The following is an 18,080-nucleotide window of genomic DNA, read 5'->3' on the forward strand; positions in this document are numbered from 1 at the left end:
CGTTCACCTCTGATCACGACCTTTGTGGCATGAATGATGGCAGTCCTACATACCTGCGAGGCCTTCAGAACAGCAGTTGCCTGGATTTGACTTTGGTACCACTATGCTTCAGTTTGCAAGTTCAGTGGTTTTGCGACAGAAACATATGGAAGTGACTATATCCCTACATATTTGCGGATCAGGGGGATAAACAGTTCTACCTCGTCGAATGCAGTACGAAGAATCGAGTGGACTTCATTTAAGCTACACATGGAAAATGCATGCAGAGAAGACCTTAGCCGCAGCCTGGAGGATACATTCACAGAGGCGATGAGGGAAGCTTCATGCCTCCTAACGTTGACAGCAAACCGTTCCTAATTTGACGTAGAACTGGAGAGGCTAAGCACATTTCGGCGACGAGCTGAAAGGAGATACAGACGCATGAAGGCAGTTCGTGACCTGAGAACGGCACGGAGAACACAGAAGAAAATCCAGTGCTGTTTGGACAAATTGCAGAAACAACGCTTGAAGTCCTTTTGTGAATTATTGGACCCTCGCAAACTACTTTCATGTATCTGGAGGACTTTTCGTAGTCTGCGCTCGTCTCTGCAACAGCGACATTCATTCATGGCCTTAGCCCTACATCACTGCCAGACGCAACTTGAGGTAACGAATTATTTTTGTGTGTAGATCGCTGCCGTGTGTGTCACCCCCAACGTCGAAGACGCGAGTGTCGTCCCTGTATATCGCGTTCCAGAAATGGCAATTTCATTTACTATGGAAGAACTGGACGCCGTTTTAGCTCCTTCTCGACGCTCCGCTTCACCAGGGCCCGACGGCATCCCTTATAGAGTTCTTGCCCATCTTCGAGAAGACGTCAGGCAAAAGCTGTTAATTTACTACAACCGCTGATGGCATGAAGGCATCGTTCCTCAGCAATGGAAGATTAGTAGGCTCGTACCGCTACTCAAACAAGCCAAGTCGCCTTCCGACCTGACGTCATATCGCCCTATTTCCCTGGCGAGCTGCATAGGGAAAGTACGTGCTGAGATGGCAAAATGATTATTACACGCCTGGAATAGTATCTTGAACTCCACAATGTGTACCGTGACTGCATGACAGGTTTTCGGCGAGGTAGGTCAATAATAGACAATGTTATTGACTTCACAACATCCATACAGCCACAAAAGTGCCTCAAGCGCATTAACAACAGCACAGCAGCGTGCGACTCAGGCACGGACAGCTTATACCGTATTGCTGATGGAGACTATATATACTTTCAGGCTGACCAGTGAACTTCCCACGCAGGCCGGTGAAGTGGCCTCAACGACACGGTTCCACTGATCGGATGACGTGAATGCACAGCTAGAGGAAGAGGTTCTTCACGCACGCGCCGTCTGCCACCTGGAAGATAGCGGGGCTGCCGCGTGGCGGAAGATAGCCTGGCTGCCTCAAGTATAAAAAGGATTGTGACTACGTTCGTTCTACACAGCAGCGTGCGACTCAGGCACGTACAGCTTGTACCGTAATTTGGTTATACGGCTTGTACGGCTTGAACAGCTTGTACCGGTCTCTGGTTATACGGAACACACGGAACCGCTATTCAAGAAAACTAACAATATGCCATTCCTAATTGTCAGAGACTTCAAAACAGCATGCTCAGTTCATTCCATACTTTCGGACAATAACCCCTTTCCAAGTACCGTTTTCATCCCGCCACACAGACACACGAGGACACAACTGAACACAAGTTTTAACGTACCACCTGTTAGCAATTTGTACGGTCAGCGCAGGTTAGCCTACAATGGAACGTAAATGTGGAATAATCTTCCGAAGTAGATAAAAGATAGTCCAAGATTGTCGTATAATCTTAAGCAATTCATAATTAATGATCAATATGTCTCTGTATATTATTAGGAACGGATTTTCCTATTTTTTGTTTTTCTCTTACGCTATAAAAATTTATTAATATCATGTGAACAACAACGTTAGCAAATCTGTACTTGCAAATCGCATTACCTGTTAACCTGAGTTGCAATGTTGTTTTCTGTTCATTTGCATGCGCCCAGAACTAGCAGTATTGCTAAGGGCCCAGGTGATTTCCGGCAACGTTTGTAATATAATAAATAGAAGGAAACTAAACTGAACAGCGGCGCTCTTTCTTGATGTGAAAAGGTCGTACGACAGTGTTACACATGAAGCGATCCTCGAGTCATTGGAGGCTGTTGGAATCGGTGGCTAAATGTTTCTGTAGATTTTAGCACATGGTCCTTTTTCGTGCCGACCGAAGGTGGCACGACTGCCAACTATTTTACACACGGTGGCACTCCCACAGGGAGCGGTATTGAGCCCTATTCAATTTAACCTAGCTATGGTTGGCCTTGCTCAAATATTGCCGAAGGCAATTAACGTATCAGTATACGCTGATGATATTTGTCTTTGGTCTTCGGCTTTGACTCGTCTTCAAGTGTGCGCAAGAATTCAGCGGGAAGTTCACCCTAACCTATTCGTATCTCCGCAAACAAGGCCTTAGAGTGTTCATTGAAAAGTGCGCGTTAATCGCGTTTACGCGCAAACCTATGGCACCGTAACCTGTTTCTGTTAATGGCCACACTATCAATTATCAGAAGTCTCACCGCTTTTTAGGTGTGATTATTGACAGGGACCTTTCATGGAGCCCCCACTGCATCTACCTGAAGCGGATACTAATTTCGATTGTACGTATACTGAGGTTCCTGTGCGGAAAAACTTAGGGCACGTCGGTACGGTCCATGTTGCCGCTGTACAGAGCACTGTTTCTGTGCTTTTTACGGTACAGCTTGCCGGTTTTGGCGAACACATCTAAAACAACTATTCGTACCCTCGAAAGTTTACAAGGCCAGGCTCTACAGACATGTCTTGGACTACCACGATGCGCTTCGACTCACGCAACTGTCATGGTTGCTAGAGACTACTTGGTTGCAGCATATAAAAGGATTGACAGCCTTACAGCGCACATTCGGCATCTGTATTGCCAGTCATTATATTGCTGCTGTGCCAGCACGAAGACCTCAAGTTACACTGCCCAAACTGGTTGCGACACATTAAGGCTACCTTCCGTTGGGCTTTACACCAGCAGGAAGACCACTGTTACCCCTGTGGTTCCTACGACAACCACAAGTACGCCTCACGATTCCGGGAACAACGAAGATCCGTCATTCAACAGTGGCTCTACGTCAGCTCACACTGTCACACTGGCATATGGACAAAGAACCCACATTTCCAGCGATGGATCTGCCTCAGCCACCAACTACACAGGCGCTGTTATCATCCCTGCCTTACAAATTACAATTACTTTTTAAGTGTCCCAGATAACGACCTCCACGGCAACAAAACTTGATGTTCTACGTGCCGCTGTTAATTACATCCCACCAGCCAAACCTCGAAAGTGGGTCGCTTTTGTGACACAAGGCAGCCCTTCAGAGTATGCAGTCAGCCATACGACGCGAGACCCATGAGCAACTCGCGTTTGAGACCAGAGAGGTTCTCCATCAAGCCCTCATAAACGGACACGACCTCATCTTCCAATGGCTCCCGGGACACTGTGGCATCGTCGAAAATGACCTTGCAGATGATGCCACTCGGTGAGCCCATAAAGAAACACTGACATTTCCTATACCCTTATCAAGGACGCATGCTGCGAGGGGTCTTCGTTTACTTGCTCAAACCAAGACTGAAACTTCGTGGAACACCCGTATTTTCTCCAACTGCCGTCTCCACCGGCTGGATTCTACATTGAAGCTGCAGATTCCGTCGAACTTCTTTCGCCATGATGCAACTTTAGTGTGCCGCCTCTCGTTAGGGGTGGCTCTAACGAAAGCCTACTCATTCCTTATTGGAATGTCCGACGCAGCAATCTGTGACTTGTGCAACTGTGAAGAGACGATCAAGCACGTGTTGTTTCTGTAATCTTTATGACAACGAACGCGACGTTCTTCCGAGGATGTTAAACCGATTAGGCAACAGGCCAGTTTCAGAGACTCAGATTCTCGGACCATGGCCCCACGCGTTGTAGGCTTACAGAACGACGCGGGCACTGTTCCGTTTCATGAAAGCGACTGGCCTCAGTGACCCATGATAGGCGTGAAGTTATGGACATCTGCACGTACTCACACCCATAGTACCTTCTTCCCTGCCTCTCCTTTATTTCCTTCTTTTAAACCCCTTACGCTCTGTAGGGTGGCAAACCGGACGTGCATCCAGTTGACCTCCCTACGTTTCCATCCTTCCTTTTCATTCTCTTGCTCCTCCAACGCTTCTGTGCTGCCTGTGGCTCGGCGTGGCGTTTACAAACTCCTATTTCTTCTGCAATGGAATGGCCGACAGCCGCGGCTGCGAGGAGACGATCGAGCCTATCCTCTGTGACCCTCCCGTTATAATGTGTCAAGAGTGCTCGTGACTGTGCTCGAAAAACTAGACAATCGCCTCTTCACAGAAGAAAAGGTTCTAGCACACTGGTCCAGCCGGGTTTCGGCACTGAGGGCTTTAAGGGCTCTGCTGAAGTTTTTAAGGAGCTGTAAATTGTGCAACCATATTTAAATATTGTAGCGCGTAGCATCGCGTTATTGTGTGAATTTTTTCTCAGTTTTTTTCTTCTTCATTCTTTTATTCCCTTTACCCCTTTCCCCAGCACACGGTAGCCAGCGGCTACTTGCACTGGCTAACCTGCCTGACTTTCCTACCTTTTTGTCTCTCTCTCTCTCTTGACGAATGTTATCGATGGTACTACTGGCTACTGCCTGTTGTCACCAAAGCTTGTGTAATCTGATTGCATGTCCTACGCGAATTGTGCAGAACATTATGGAAGACACGCGGGCACCAGCGATTACTCTGGAACCTTCGATGACTCATGTATAAAAGCTACCGCGCTTGACCGGCAGATCAGATTTTCGGCGATCGCCAACCGTGGTCTTCGCTATCGTTGTGCTTTGAGTGTAACTTGCTTTTGTGGGCACAAGTTCGCCAATAAAAGTTAGCGATCGTCGAAAATATGATCGGCCGGTCAAGCGTGTCGGCTCTTGTACATGAGTCATCCAAGGTTCAAGAGCAATCGATGGTGCCCGTATTTCTTCCAGAAAGTCCTTCACAAATCGCGTCGCACATGCAATCAATTAGACAAAGCCTCGGTGACAACAGACAGCGGATAGAACCACTCATAACATTCGAGACACTTCTGACACATGCGGGCGCGTCCCGCGCTGAGCGATAACATCTGTTAGAGGGGGAAAAGCGGTCACGCGAGAAAGTAAACAAATGCACGTGTCAATATGAATGTGTTGTACCGGCGGTACAAAACAAGTGTCAATGCAGAACAGTTTCTACAAAGGGTTTCTTGAAAGATTTGCTGATGGTGGAATAAAATACATCTCTAGGACCATACGTAGAGCTGACTTGGAGAATTATAGACATCAGAAAAATTTCAGTTTTCCGAAAATTTAATGCCAAACACACCACATCCCTGGTGCATTTGCATGGTCGCTGGATGCGCCTTCCGTTGGGGCGTTTCTTCAGTGACTAAAATACCACCGATCTCTGAGGGCTGAAGCGCTTATCGTCGCGCAACACAGACAGATAAGCAGTGAATGAGTTGATAAGGATGATAAGGAACGATGAGGGGATATGGGTCTCATCCCGGTTGATAACGGTTTGTCGTGGATGGATAAGGTGTTAAAGAAGAATAAGGCCTTATATTGGTCGGAGCAATTGTGATAAGGTTAATAAGCAGCGATAAGGGTTGATAAGGGTCGGATCAAGTTAGATGTGGTTGGTAAGAACAAATAAGGGTTGATAAGGATCGGATATATTGCGATAAGGTTGATACAGACCGATAAGGGTTGATGAGGCTCGGATCGAGTCCGATAAGATTGATAACAACCGATAAGGGTTAATAAATGTTTATACTGGCCGCGTCAAGTTTCCCACATTGATAATGACACCTGGCTGCGTCGAGATGAGCCATTTATAACGCAACATTTTGTTTAAAATGAATAATTTCGAAAGATATAAAGTCCTTTGAAGCAAGAAGGACAATGTTTCGGCAAATACATGCGCCGTCAATCATTTCCATGCTGGCAGAAACGCAATATTTGCCGCATCCCGCAGACATTAGCGCCAGATTTCTCTCTGGCACCTTTTGCAGAAAACTCAGTGTTCCATTCACAGCCTCCGAGATCGGGCGGCGCACGCCACCTGACTCTTGGAGGTTGTGTTTTCACACAGAATAACTCACCGACGACGCTGAGCTCATGGCGAGGCCGATGCGGCTCGAGTCCCACTTGTCGACGAAGACGACGTTGAGCAGTAGCGTGGCGAGCACGACGACGAAGCCGCACGTGGCGGTGATGACGCGCGTGAACTTGTAAGTGTCGCAGAAGGCAGAGTATCCGCGTGTGTTGGCGTCCGCCAGGCGGCAGAAGCGGTCGCAGGCACGCCGCACCACGCCATAGGCTCGCAGGCTGCTCAGGCACTCCAGTGTCTCTGTCACGTGCGCCAGGAGCCGCGACAGCACCACGCTCTCAAAGAAGCGCGCCCGGTAGGACGCACTCACGGACAGCCTCTGCGAACAGAAGGAGCGCTGCGTCCTTACGGTTGCTGGGGCCACATTGGCGGGCTAGGTTCTTGGCCGTTACTGTTACAAAAGCACCGCTCTTGCGACAAGAACGCCGAAACGCGAGCGCAGAGTGCCCTGCTGTTGCTCTCCGCTTGTGCTATGCCTGCTTTTGTGGTTATGCTCGTGTCCACAAGTGCGTTGTGTTTAAGACAATAATCCTTACCACGTATACCTGAATATCGACCAAAGTGTTTCCCACAAATGATACTAGACGGAATTATGGTTTCACTGGCTACGGAAGTTGTCAGTATGTTGGTTTAAGTAGCGTGGTGGGGAGGACATGAATTTGCCTAAACAGCGTCCTTTTGATCGTTTTACGTGCTCAAATATTGAAGTATCTTTCATGGACTAGTGTGTTAGCCACACTTGTAACAGAAGGTAGCGCATCAAAGACACAATTCGAAGGGAGGTACGAGGAGCAAACACTCAAAGCTGGCGAGTTCATGCTGCGCTAAAGGCTAGCGAGTGTCCTATTGTAAAACTTCGCAGTACGGGGTGGCAGTTGCTAGCTTTTGGATTCCGTTAGGTTCACAGGGTACTAGAACTACTGGCTACACATAGCTATAACAGAGTGCCATTTAACTGATGTGTGTTAAAACCCGACAAGAGATACATTATTGACAAATAGAGGCCCTATCGATCGCTGCCAGTGCAGTGAACCTAACGACAGAACACCAATTAGCTCACCCCCACAAATTGCTTAGTTTCCAATTTCCAGTATTATAATACAGCCTCGCCTCCACTGCTTGTAGAGCTTCTGTAGGGCGGGTTTTTATGTCATCACGGAAGGCACAGTCTATAGGCTTGTACTTCGGAGAACGAACATCACGGCTCTTACAAGTTCAGAAAGCAAGTAAGTGGCTGTCTAGAGCAGCGCACTTGAATGCGCTTGAGCAATATTAGAATGACAACGCCATTGCACTTTAGCTTATGTTGTTTTGATGTAAGTGTGCCTGCATGTTTGTCCACTTCCTGCCATGTGTGTGGATGATAGGAAGTGAAGTTTAGTTTTTCAAGTGGAAGGAGACTCAGCGCTAGTATGCTTGCCCCCTCCCCCCCTAATTTTTTTGATGATGAGCAATTATAACGCATATTTAGGAAATACATGCAATACTGCCCCATGACGGTGCATAAAGGAGGAGCTTACATTCTTACGTTTATAATCCTACCTCATTTCCTGATAATGCGCCTATCTTGGCACAAGACATCGTTCTCGCTTTTAACGCTAATTGTTCGCCAAACAAGCTTCTCTTGTCCCTCTGAAACATGAAATTGTTGTTCTGGGAGAATACTTATTATAATTAGAGAAACACTTTTACAAGCACCAAGAAAACATTGTCGAATGAAAAATTAAATGAGTAGCTAGGAACTAAACAGACTCGAGATAGTCGACAAATGTAACGACAAGGCCAACATGATTCTTCCTACTATCCAACGAACTCGACTGAATAGTTTATTTTTAAAGGTAAAGGAGAATTTCAACAGCGTGACACATATGCTGGTGCTGAGGGTTATTTTTTCAAATCTTTCACAGCTCTTTGACATTCAACTGCACAAAGCATTGCACGACTTTTGCCACGCTTGTAGAAAATGTTTACAGTCAGTATAAGTTATACGGAGCTGCTGTTTCTGCTGTCCTTTGACCTTGTTTATGCGAGTGTTGGATAGTGCAAGGACGATTTCTCGCGGTGCTACATGGGCCAACTACCGTGTAATGGTTTCGTCGTATATGCTTCTTTCAAACGAAGGACGTGGGTCGGCTCCGTGTACAGGGGACGCGGGAGACATGCGCGCGTGGAAAGAAATGCGCTTTAGTTAGCTGCACCGTAGAAGAGCCGGCGATGGTGCTGCCTCGCTTGGAACAAAGGGGAATACGGTTCGAGCTGAGTGGGAAGCGTTCGGGGAGACGGGAATGAAGAGCAAAGGAGAGGGTGTGGTTGAAGCCACAGCTACCGCAATATGCCCCCGGCGTTTCCAGATATCACGTTGACATTCTCGGCCACTGTTGTAGCTTGTTTATGGGCCCCGTCGCCGGACGGGGAGGCATATTGACGGGAATTCAGTAATGTGATGCACGGCCGCCCGGTTTCAGTGCCACTCTTTGGCGTCGGCGCGCGGTTTTTGACAGTGCCTTGAGAAAAAGGAGATATTTTTTACGAACACTTAGCTGGCTGCGACCAATCGGTGGTTTTGTGCGCGACTGCTATCGGGCCACAATTACTGTGTCCCGGGCATTCAAGTGACCCGGCCCACAGCTGCACGAAGTGGCCGAGTTTCCTTAGTCAGTCACCCATATCGTCAGTAGCCGTGGCTTCTGGGGAATACTCTCGCAGCTGGTGTACCGGCTGCTCACGAGAGATTTTTTGCCCGCGGCCTTGTGTGCAGACAAACGGGAACGACACGGGTAAATTACGGTTACACATGCAAGCTCGAGCCTGGCCTCCAGCGCCGGAGGACATCAAGGCCAATACTAGGAGTCTAACTACCCTGTAAAATAATGCTATTAATGAGCCGATTTGAAAAAAATTTTGCGGCAGAACGCTAGCTAGACGACACGTAACAACTTGCAGTGTATAACCAAAAATTGTGTATGGGGCCTAGTTAGGGGCCCTTAAAAAGAGAAAAAGGGTGTAAACGTGTCTATAACTCACACCCTTAGGGTGCGATTAGTATAACTGACACCCTAAGGTTGTGAGTTATAGACACATTTACACCCTTTTTCATTTTTAGGGTGTAAATTATTTTGAAATGAGGGGAGATTGAGTATGACACGTGTCTTTCAACGAGCCTATCACCTTGCGTATAGTAAATTGTGTTATTGTTTTGACCAATGCTACGTCCTTCAGGAAAGCTTTGGACCCGGACTTCTCAGTATTACTACAGCAAATCTGAGGCAACGATAACCGTAAAATTTGTCTTGATCCCTGCGGTAAAAGGTAATTTCTTTTCTCTTTTTCCTCTTCCACCTTCAACACAAGTTAAGGAGGGAATGTGTTTAAGGTCCGAAGTCGGCGCCTCTCGATGACTCGATGACTCGAGTGCCACCCTGCACTCGAGTCATTGAACATCGAGTTGTTCGCTCGATGTTCAACAACGGCTCTTCCTTCGCGGTGCCACCGTGCACTCGAGTCATCGAGCGGTGCCGACTTCGGACCTATTAGTTGCAAAGATGTGAACTCCCATGTGTGATTGGCTGGTTCGTGACTGTGTGCTACTGAGGGTTTGGTAGTGTGTAATAGAGCAAAGGCTCGGGCTTGGGCCCGGAGAGACGCCTTGGCTTTTGAATAAAGCGTTTCGTTAGCGAACAACGGCTCTTGCTTCGCGGTGCCACCGTGCACTCGAGTCATCGAGAGGCGCCGACTTCGGACCTTAAACACATTCCCTCCTTAACTTGTGTTGAAGCTGGAAGAGAAAAAAGGGAAAAGAAATTACCTTTTACCACAGGGATCAAGAGAAATTTTGCACAGTTATCGTTGCCTCTGATTGGCTGTAGTAATACTGAGAAATCATGCGTATAGATGGGAAGTTTGGAAACGCACTATAGGGCATAGAATAGAAACAATTTTTAGAATGGTGGTTATATTTAGCATTAACAAGGCTTGCTACAGAAAGCGTTTTTCTTCGCAATGCTGCTACTGATTACCGGGCTCCACATCGGCATTCAAGAGAACTACTGCGTCTCGTATTCTGCGAATGCTTGCTCTCCACTACAAGAAAGAAAAAGAAAAGATGCTTGGCTGCAAGTTGACATCGTAGCATTGATGTGCTGTATGTGAATGCGTGAAACTAGAATGCCTGACACGACATCTTTCGAGACGTCACTGTGGTTTGTGGTTTCATTGACATTAGCCAAACTGCCCCATCCCGCAACAATTCTGCAGACCTTATAATGAAATTCGGTTCATATGAATAAAAGTTTGACGCTATTTTTATGTGTCTATACTTTAAAATATTATTAAGCACGAATAATATTTCGAGAGATAATTAAACTGCGCTTCCATTTTAATTAATTGAAACAGCACACTGGAGGACATGACCAGGAGCGGAGTCATCGTGAAGGCAACCGAGAAAGTAAAAAAAAAGAAGAAATATATGGGCGGCGAATTGGCGCCCGAAAGTCATGCACAAACTAATTTTAGGTTTACGTTTTCACGTCTTATCGGGACAAATGAATTTTTTGTCAAATGACATTACATCGTAATATAAAACGGACACAACCTGGCCGCTGTTTGGAAATGCTTCCAGACGTGGCGGCGGTACGCGACACCATATCTTGAAATCGAAGACGTTGAGTTATCGTCCCCGACGCCGTAGCTGGGGCTCGTAAAAAGTAAGCTTCACCGCTAATCATCCCTGATAATGATCACGCTTACTGAGCCGAAGAAACGCGAGTGAACTTTGGAAACAAAAAGTCGCAGTTTCGCCCGAAAGGAGAAGTACCGATTACGATAGCAAATTAGTAGATAAGTATAAGAAGTAAGATAGTTGTTGTATCGGCTGTATACACTTGTAAACATTGGCTTGCTAACTAACAATGATAGAATGTGCAAGCGCGTCTGAACGAGAACGTGAAAAAGGAACAGACGTACAGAGTCAGCGTTGTCTCTGTGTGCGTGTTAGTTCTACGTCTTCGTTCGGTCGCACTTGCACATTCCATCATGGATTTATACCAACTAGCCGGCCAACGTGTTTTAACTAAATTAACAAGCACGGTGTCACGTGCGCACAGGTAAACATGAACACATCTCACTCGATGAGTGCGGAAGTCAAAATGCTGCAGTCAGGAATCGCGGCAACAGCTGCGAGCGAACTGACCTGGCTGCATCCCTCGCTTAAACGCGAATGAAATGTCAAAAGCACAGCGCACACAAAGCTACCGGCGCTACGCGCACTCTGCGAACATCGCAGATCGCCTTGAAGATGAGGCCCGCGAGGCCACGTCGCAGATCGCTTTCGAGATACAGCGCCCGCGCGATCGCGCCCAAGCAGCAGCCGCTGAAGCACGCCCCTCTCCATCGCCTGTTTCCTGTCGCCATTTCCTGTCGCGTGCTCCGCACGCGACCGGAAAGGGCGCGCTTCCGGCCCGCCTTCCTCGCTCGAGCACACGAGAATGAGCCGCGTTCGCTCGCTCACTCTCGCATGCTTTCACTCGCACATAGAGCGTACGGCGTGCGGTCACGATATTACCGCCTTTGTACTTTATACGGAGCCTCACGACGACGGCGACGGCGAAAATGCGCCTGGCGTGTCCATATAATTGCTATCGCAATAGTATATTACGCTCATTTTCATTATAGAGGACCCGCAATGGACTCTCTCGACTTTCCCTAGTTGAAGGCTGCGCCACGCTTCCATTGAATTCTGGGGTTTTACGTGCCGAATCCACGATTTGATTATGAGGCACTCCGTAGTGAGGGACTCCAGATTAATTTTAAACACCAGACGATCTGCCCCCAATGCACGGAACACGGGCGTTTTTGCATTTCGCCCCCGTCTAAATGCGGCCGCCGCGCCTCGGATTTGCTCCCGCGAGCTCATCCTTATAGAAGCGCAACACCATATAGCCGCCAAGCGACAGCGTTTCTATTGGTATGGACGATCTGCCTAAACAATGTACGGTGGTTCCGGTGATGGACATTTGCTTGACGAACACACTTTCAATCCAGTGCAGTTATGTATGTGCTGGAAGTGTCCGAGTACTAAAACTCCAGTTGCCAACTGGTCGACTGGATTGGAACGCTTTATTCTGCTCCTGCAGGACGCTCTCCCCCGGAGGCCGGCGTCTCCCCCGTAGGGACCGACAGGGAGTACCTAGCGGCCGCTTCGCGGTGTAACAAAAGGATAGCTGATATCCATTCGGATCTCACTCGATGAATTTCACAACGCCTAATCTGGCGTTACTTCTTGCTCTCGTATTCAAGAACGCTTCTTCCATCAACATTTTACCTGTACTCAAGCAAACAGATTCGAGCATCGCCGTTGCAAAGAAGTGGCCAGTGCGTTTCAGCAACACTCTGCTGTGGTTACTAAGCAATGAAGCTGTGATCTCAGCGTCTGTCTACCCACATACACTGGAGTTAAGCTGCGTTTGCAGAAATAAGGAGTAGCTCGTCAATATAAGTCACCGTGAAGCGCTAATGGACGGTTGTGTCATCACTCAGAGGAACGGTAGGAAAATCGGGGCGGGGAAAAGCTTCCAGCCCAGTGGGTTTGTGAACACGGCGCTTTGTGAGTATTCAACTGCAATAATGCGCATGCTGTACATGCACCGACCAGTCCGAAGAAGACGATGAGCACGGTGATCACGCCGACGGCGAGAACGTTGGGCGACTGGGTGGCGATGACGACCACCTTGGCCGCGGTGAAGAGGACGCTCTGCACGCTCTGCTTGCCGCTCAAGAAGGTGCGCGAGTCCACGAAGTCCATGTCGGCCGAGAACCGGTTCAGGATACGGCCCCGGGGCGACGAGTCGAACAGCGACACCGGACTGCCAAGCACGTGCTCCAGCATGGCGCTGTGCAGACGCCCCGAGAGGCAGCGGCTGCTGGCCGCCAGCAGGAGGCCCCCGACTATGCGGCAGAACACTGCAAGCCAGGCCCCGGTCGCGGATTTAGACAATTCATTCAATAATTATGTCGTTTTTTTGAAATATTAATTTTTGTTGATTATATATAACGACATATTAGTGCCTAGACGAGACGCTGGCTACTCGTCTCTGACATCGTCCTACTTCTAGTGGTTACAACAGAAACAACAATTAAATAAATACAAGGACATTACTTCTAATGTTCACGCACGCAAAAGATAAATGTTGACAAAATATAAATGTTCTCGGGCACTTGCAAATGAGGTCTCTCGCGAGAGCCACACTGCAGGCGCAACGCTCGTGTACAGACATTTTACATTCCTCGCCACCTTCTCGCCACCGCGCTTTCCTGCAATCGAGAGGCTTATTCCTCCTGACGGGGCACGTGTGCACCTATAACGCCGTGCGTCCGCTTCCTTCCTCGCAAAGTTTCCGCGGTTGAGGAAGTCTGTTTTAGGAGGCTACCGGCTGTGCCTTGACAGCTGTAGTTACATAGGCCTGGGGATCTGCAAGTGAAGGCCGTGGAACGTGCTGAAGTGCCCAGCTCCGGCTTATTACAACGCACATTGATCGTCTTCCCTCGCGGGAACTAGGCACTTGAGGTATTGCTATTATTATTAGCCTCTAGTTGGTCGACATTTTTGTTGCCGGCGTGCATAAGTAACAATGTGGCCCGATCTCGGCGGCAGTGCAGGGGCAGGAGCAGTGGCTCCTATCCCCGTAAGGCTGAAGCTTCAAGCAGTCAGCGAAGTAAAGCGAACAGTGCATACATTCTTTGGAATCATGCATACAATATACGGAACAGCATACGTTTCAACAAAGAACAAGCATAATACAGTCATTCGAACAACATAATTGATGATAAAGCTCTCTTGATAAGAATTCGAAGGACGTAGCGTTCCCCACATACGTTTCCCGGTAAAGATTACTGTTGTGCAAGCTGCCGCGGCGACGGCAGCTTGCGACGTGGGGAGTGACGTCCCTAGCCTTTCCTACGTAAAAGAACGAGGCTAGCAACTGATTTCAATGTTATTACACCACCACTATGTGCAGCGGCGTGCTGTCAAAATTACCATTACTCCCATTACTACCACTACTCTAAATTACCATTACTGCCACTACTCTAAAGCAATAAAACATAGCATAGCCCCAGAGCAGTTGCAGTGGTGGTTTTCAACGGCTTCCCTGGACATCAACTTTCGGAGGGCAGGGATGGCTGGTCAATATTTAAGCACAAGATGCTCAGCGAGGCCAAACTCAAGCCAAATGCTGTTGCAAACTATATCCGTTGCATAAGGGAGAACAAATGCTCTCATTGCTCCAGTACATGCTTCACACAGTAGGGGTGCATGCGTTTACTTATCGTGCGATTTTGTTTCTATAATATATACACCTTAGGGCAAAAAACAAACATAAAAACAAAACAAAACAAAAGGATAAACGTTTTGTGCGGTTATTTATTCAATAATCTACTAAAATAATTTCCAGGCTCGATGGCAATACGGAAAGGAGTCGTATACATTACAGAAAGGAGTTGCAGTGCATTTTGTAGAACGTAGAGTGCAACCTGATTAACATAACTGTGACTAAAATTTGTAAGCCATGGGCTCCTTAGGGAGCGCTAAAGGGAGCGAAGCCCTTTCAGGAGCACGGCTTAGTGCCAGCTTCTCGACGCGTTGGATATGGACTAGAGAAAGAGAGAGCGAGAAAGTAAGTAAGAAGGCACGTACCGTCGAAGATGCACAGTCCGATCAGCACCGCTACCCAGGAGGTCCGGTGCGCCTCGAGGGCGGCATCGTCGTTGTGCTCCGACGTCTCTTCGTCGTGGGCCGATGACACGTCCGTCCACACCTTGATCCACAGCTGCTGAAGCGCAAGGAGGGTCGCGCTCAACGCGAACACCGCGAGAGCCACCATGGCCTGCCAGCCGGACAGGCGCACCAGGGCCCGCAGGATGCTGGACGCCGACTGGCAAGTCACGACCGCACGAGGGCAACAGAGGAACGCTATTAGCAGCACCGCGGATATGAAGAAGTTTAATGATTGGAAAATGTAGAGAGGTCGGGCGGAAAATGGAGCATCTGGCCTGCTACTCTACGTAAGGGAAGGGGAAGAGGGGAAGAAAAAGTGTCACAATGGGGGACGATATTGGGAGGAACGAGGTGAAGGACACATTGTATAACTGTTACCACAAGCGTGAGTCCAGGCCCGTGTCGCCTAAGAAACGCGAAAGAGCACGCACTGTCTCTATCGTCCGCCAACTGTGTGGGGCCATGCGCCTAGCAAGAGGTCCTCCGACAGTGGTCTATTGCATATATGTCTCAAGGTGGCTGCGATTGTCAGTCTTTCGCGGACATACTCAGGGCACACCACGAGCACATAGATTGCGCAGGAAGAATAGGGAAGACGTTCGCGAAAGTGGACTAAGAGATGTGTAGTGAAGAATTGATCAACTCATTATACTATGGCTCACGGAAAATACATTTCACAAGATGCTGTTGCAGTATCTGCACGAAACGGGTCTCCATGCTTACATGCAATTTCATTCGCACATTATACCACGTGGCAATCAATACGGATAAACAAAAGCTACACGCCTAAGTAGTACTGTTTCGAATAATTTAAGCTTACTCGTGGATACATAGAAAAATAACGGCACATTGCGGCTTTGTAGCAGTCAAGCTCAGCTCCAACGCTATGAATTCATCAGCATGAGTCACTTTGACATGCGCAGCATTCGTTGGCACTGCAGTCCGTTAATGCGGATACACACCTTGTCCGAACCTTGTTGCTCTTTTTCAGTGACACGGCCCGCCGATTCATTCTCTTGACCTCCCTTAGACTCGGCGCTGGAAGGAAAAAGAAATGTGCTGCTGCCAGGTGATGAAGATGAAATGTTCAAGTGCCTAATTGTCCACTGCGGTCTTGTGCAAATGGCTGATACGCCCAATCATACAGCTAACTGCAGCGCGTACTCTAAGTGGTGATTCGGTTGCAGTGGCTTGGAAAATAAAATGAATTCAATTTTCTTAACGAAGCCCTACTTCAACGTTCTAATAAATTTCTTTGGCATGAGAAAATTCCCGTGGTCCCGTAGCACCTGTGACGCTTAACGCAATTATTGAGTGCATTACCATTACGATCGACAACTAAATACCGATGGAATGTTTGTGTGATTGATCGGCTGGTTGACTTACTCCACCAGTCACTGATTCTCAATCTCCAAAAATAAACAATGGCTATCAGAAACGTCTTAGTAAAGGTATATGGATTAATTTTCACAATATGAGGGTCTTTGACATGCAGCTGCAACTAAGTACACAAGCGCTGGTGAACGGATCCCTGACTGGCCGCTCTGCACAAAAGGCCGTAGCCATGTGCTACGGCGACATTTTACAACAAAATTATTAACTGAAGCCACATAACAAGCATGCGATCCAACGAGCAAGGCGAGCTTAACATTACCCTTCGTCTTCGCACGAATGCATGGCTTCGGCTCGTGCCGTGTCCCTGAGCGTCTCTGGCGCGTCCGGGTCCGCGAGCAGGTCGTCCACGTTGGTGTAGACGCGGATGCTTCCGCCATGCACCAACACCACCTTGTCCATGTAGCGCAGGTAGCTGCCTTGGTTGCACACCATTATGCGGGTCTGCGTTGTGCAAACCATGAGTCGATACATGCAGCGTCACTCGTTACTACGGCTTCCGTGAGGCGGCAGAAAACTGCATCTACAACTTAGTCGACTGACAGCCGCTGCGCAGTGAATAGCTATTTCCTGATATTTAAGGGAAATAACTGGTCATAGACGGACAACAAGCTTTATTGAGGAAGTGTGTCAATAACTGTGGAAGTAGTGAGGAAAAAAAGCCTTAGAAAAGCTCCACTAGGCCTCACTCTCCGCAAGGTCTAGAAAACTCGTAGAGGTGGCACCGTAGTTGCTCATTTTGATAACAGAAAGTAATATTAACAACACCGCAGAGACGTAATGAAAACAAATATAATGAGCAGACTTTGGTACGTGATACGTTGTACACGCACCTATGAAGTCATCCATGCCTCGACAACATGCATGCATGGGGAGCATATGGAGCATCCCAAACATACCAAATCTCGATCGACGATGTTCAGGTCACGCTCCGGTTCGACCGCAAGTGAAGTGTCAACGGAACAATGACCCTCAGAGCTACTCAGCCCCATAACGTGCACTCAAGCGACAACCGAACACTTGGTTCAGATAAATATACGTATACGAACAAAGTGCACCGCATCTACGGACTCTTTGCCATGAAATGAAGTTCAGCAACGCACTGAATGCTGCTAGGCTGTGCGCTAATCATTATTGCACTGGAATATGAATGAGCATTAAAACGTTGGAACAACATTTGTTCGAAATCGAAACAGAACTTGTTTTTACAAGCGTGGGGTGATATAAAAGTTCGGAAAGCAATAAAATAAAACTGAACGCGTAAAGAAAATAAGAAGGCTGTAAAATAGAGAGAAAGCAAACGAACACTACACGGTGTCGTGCTATTTAATGTACAATTTGCGGTACTACTGTACCTTTAAGGATATTAAGCTCTTGAAAGGAAAATGTTTGAGTTTCATAATGAACTGGTGGAACGGGTGAATATTCCAATATTCAGGGCTCTTCATGCGATATTTTGTGGCAGATTTAGGCGCAAGCCTCCTAAGTATAATCAGAACATTGATCTATAGATTAGTTTCAAGATTTATAGAAATGCATAGCTGGTAGCCATAGGCGCTTTTCTACAGGTAACATACGAAGACGAGGAAACAGCGTTCCCACGGGCAAATGATAGGCAGAGTGTGCAATTCTCTCACCGCTTTTCTTTGAGGCCTAGGCAATT

At 47.8% G+C, this 18,080-nt stretch overlaps 1 protein-coding gene across 1 annotated transcript in view; it reads right to left on the reverse strand.

Moving 5' to 3' along the window:
* The window catches only part of LOC126528457 (multidrug resistance protein mrp-7-like), a 138,503-nt gene that overhangs the window by 53,018 nt on the left and 67,405 nt on the right, over positions 1 to 18,080 (reverse strand). The window contains exons 12-16 of the mRNA XM_050176339.3: positions 16,680 to 16,861; positions 15,988 to 16,063; positions 14,945 to 15,182; positions 12,902 to 13,212; positions 6,248 to 6,574 (exon numbers count right to left, since the gene is read on the reverse strand). Of these exons, the coding sequence (XP_050032296.3) occupies positions 6,248 to 6,574; positions 12,902 to 13,212; positions 14,945 to 15,182; positions 15,988 to 16,063; positions 16,680 to 16,861 (1,134 nt within the window). The remainder of the gene's footprint in view (positions 1 to 6,247; positions 6,575 to 12,901; positions 13,213 to 14,944; positions 15,183 to 15,987; positions 16,064 to 16,679; positions 16,862 to 18,080) is intronic.

The sequence above is a fragment of the Dermacentor andersoni genome, chromosome 9, assembly GCF_023375885.2.
Source record: "Dermacentor andersoni chromosome 9, qqDerAnde1_hic_scaffold, whole genome shotgun sequence".
NCBI classification, from domain to species: Eukaryota; Metazoa; Arthropoda; class Arachnida; order Ixodida; family Ixodidae; genus Dermacentor; species Dermacentor andersoni.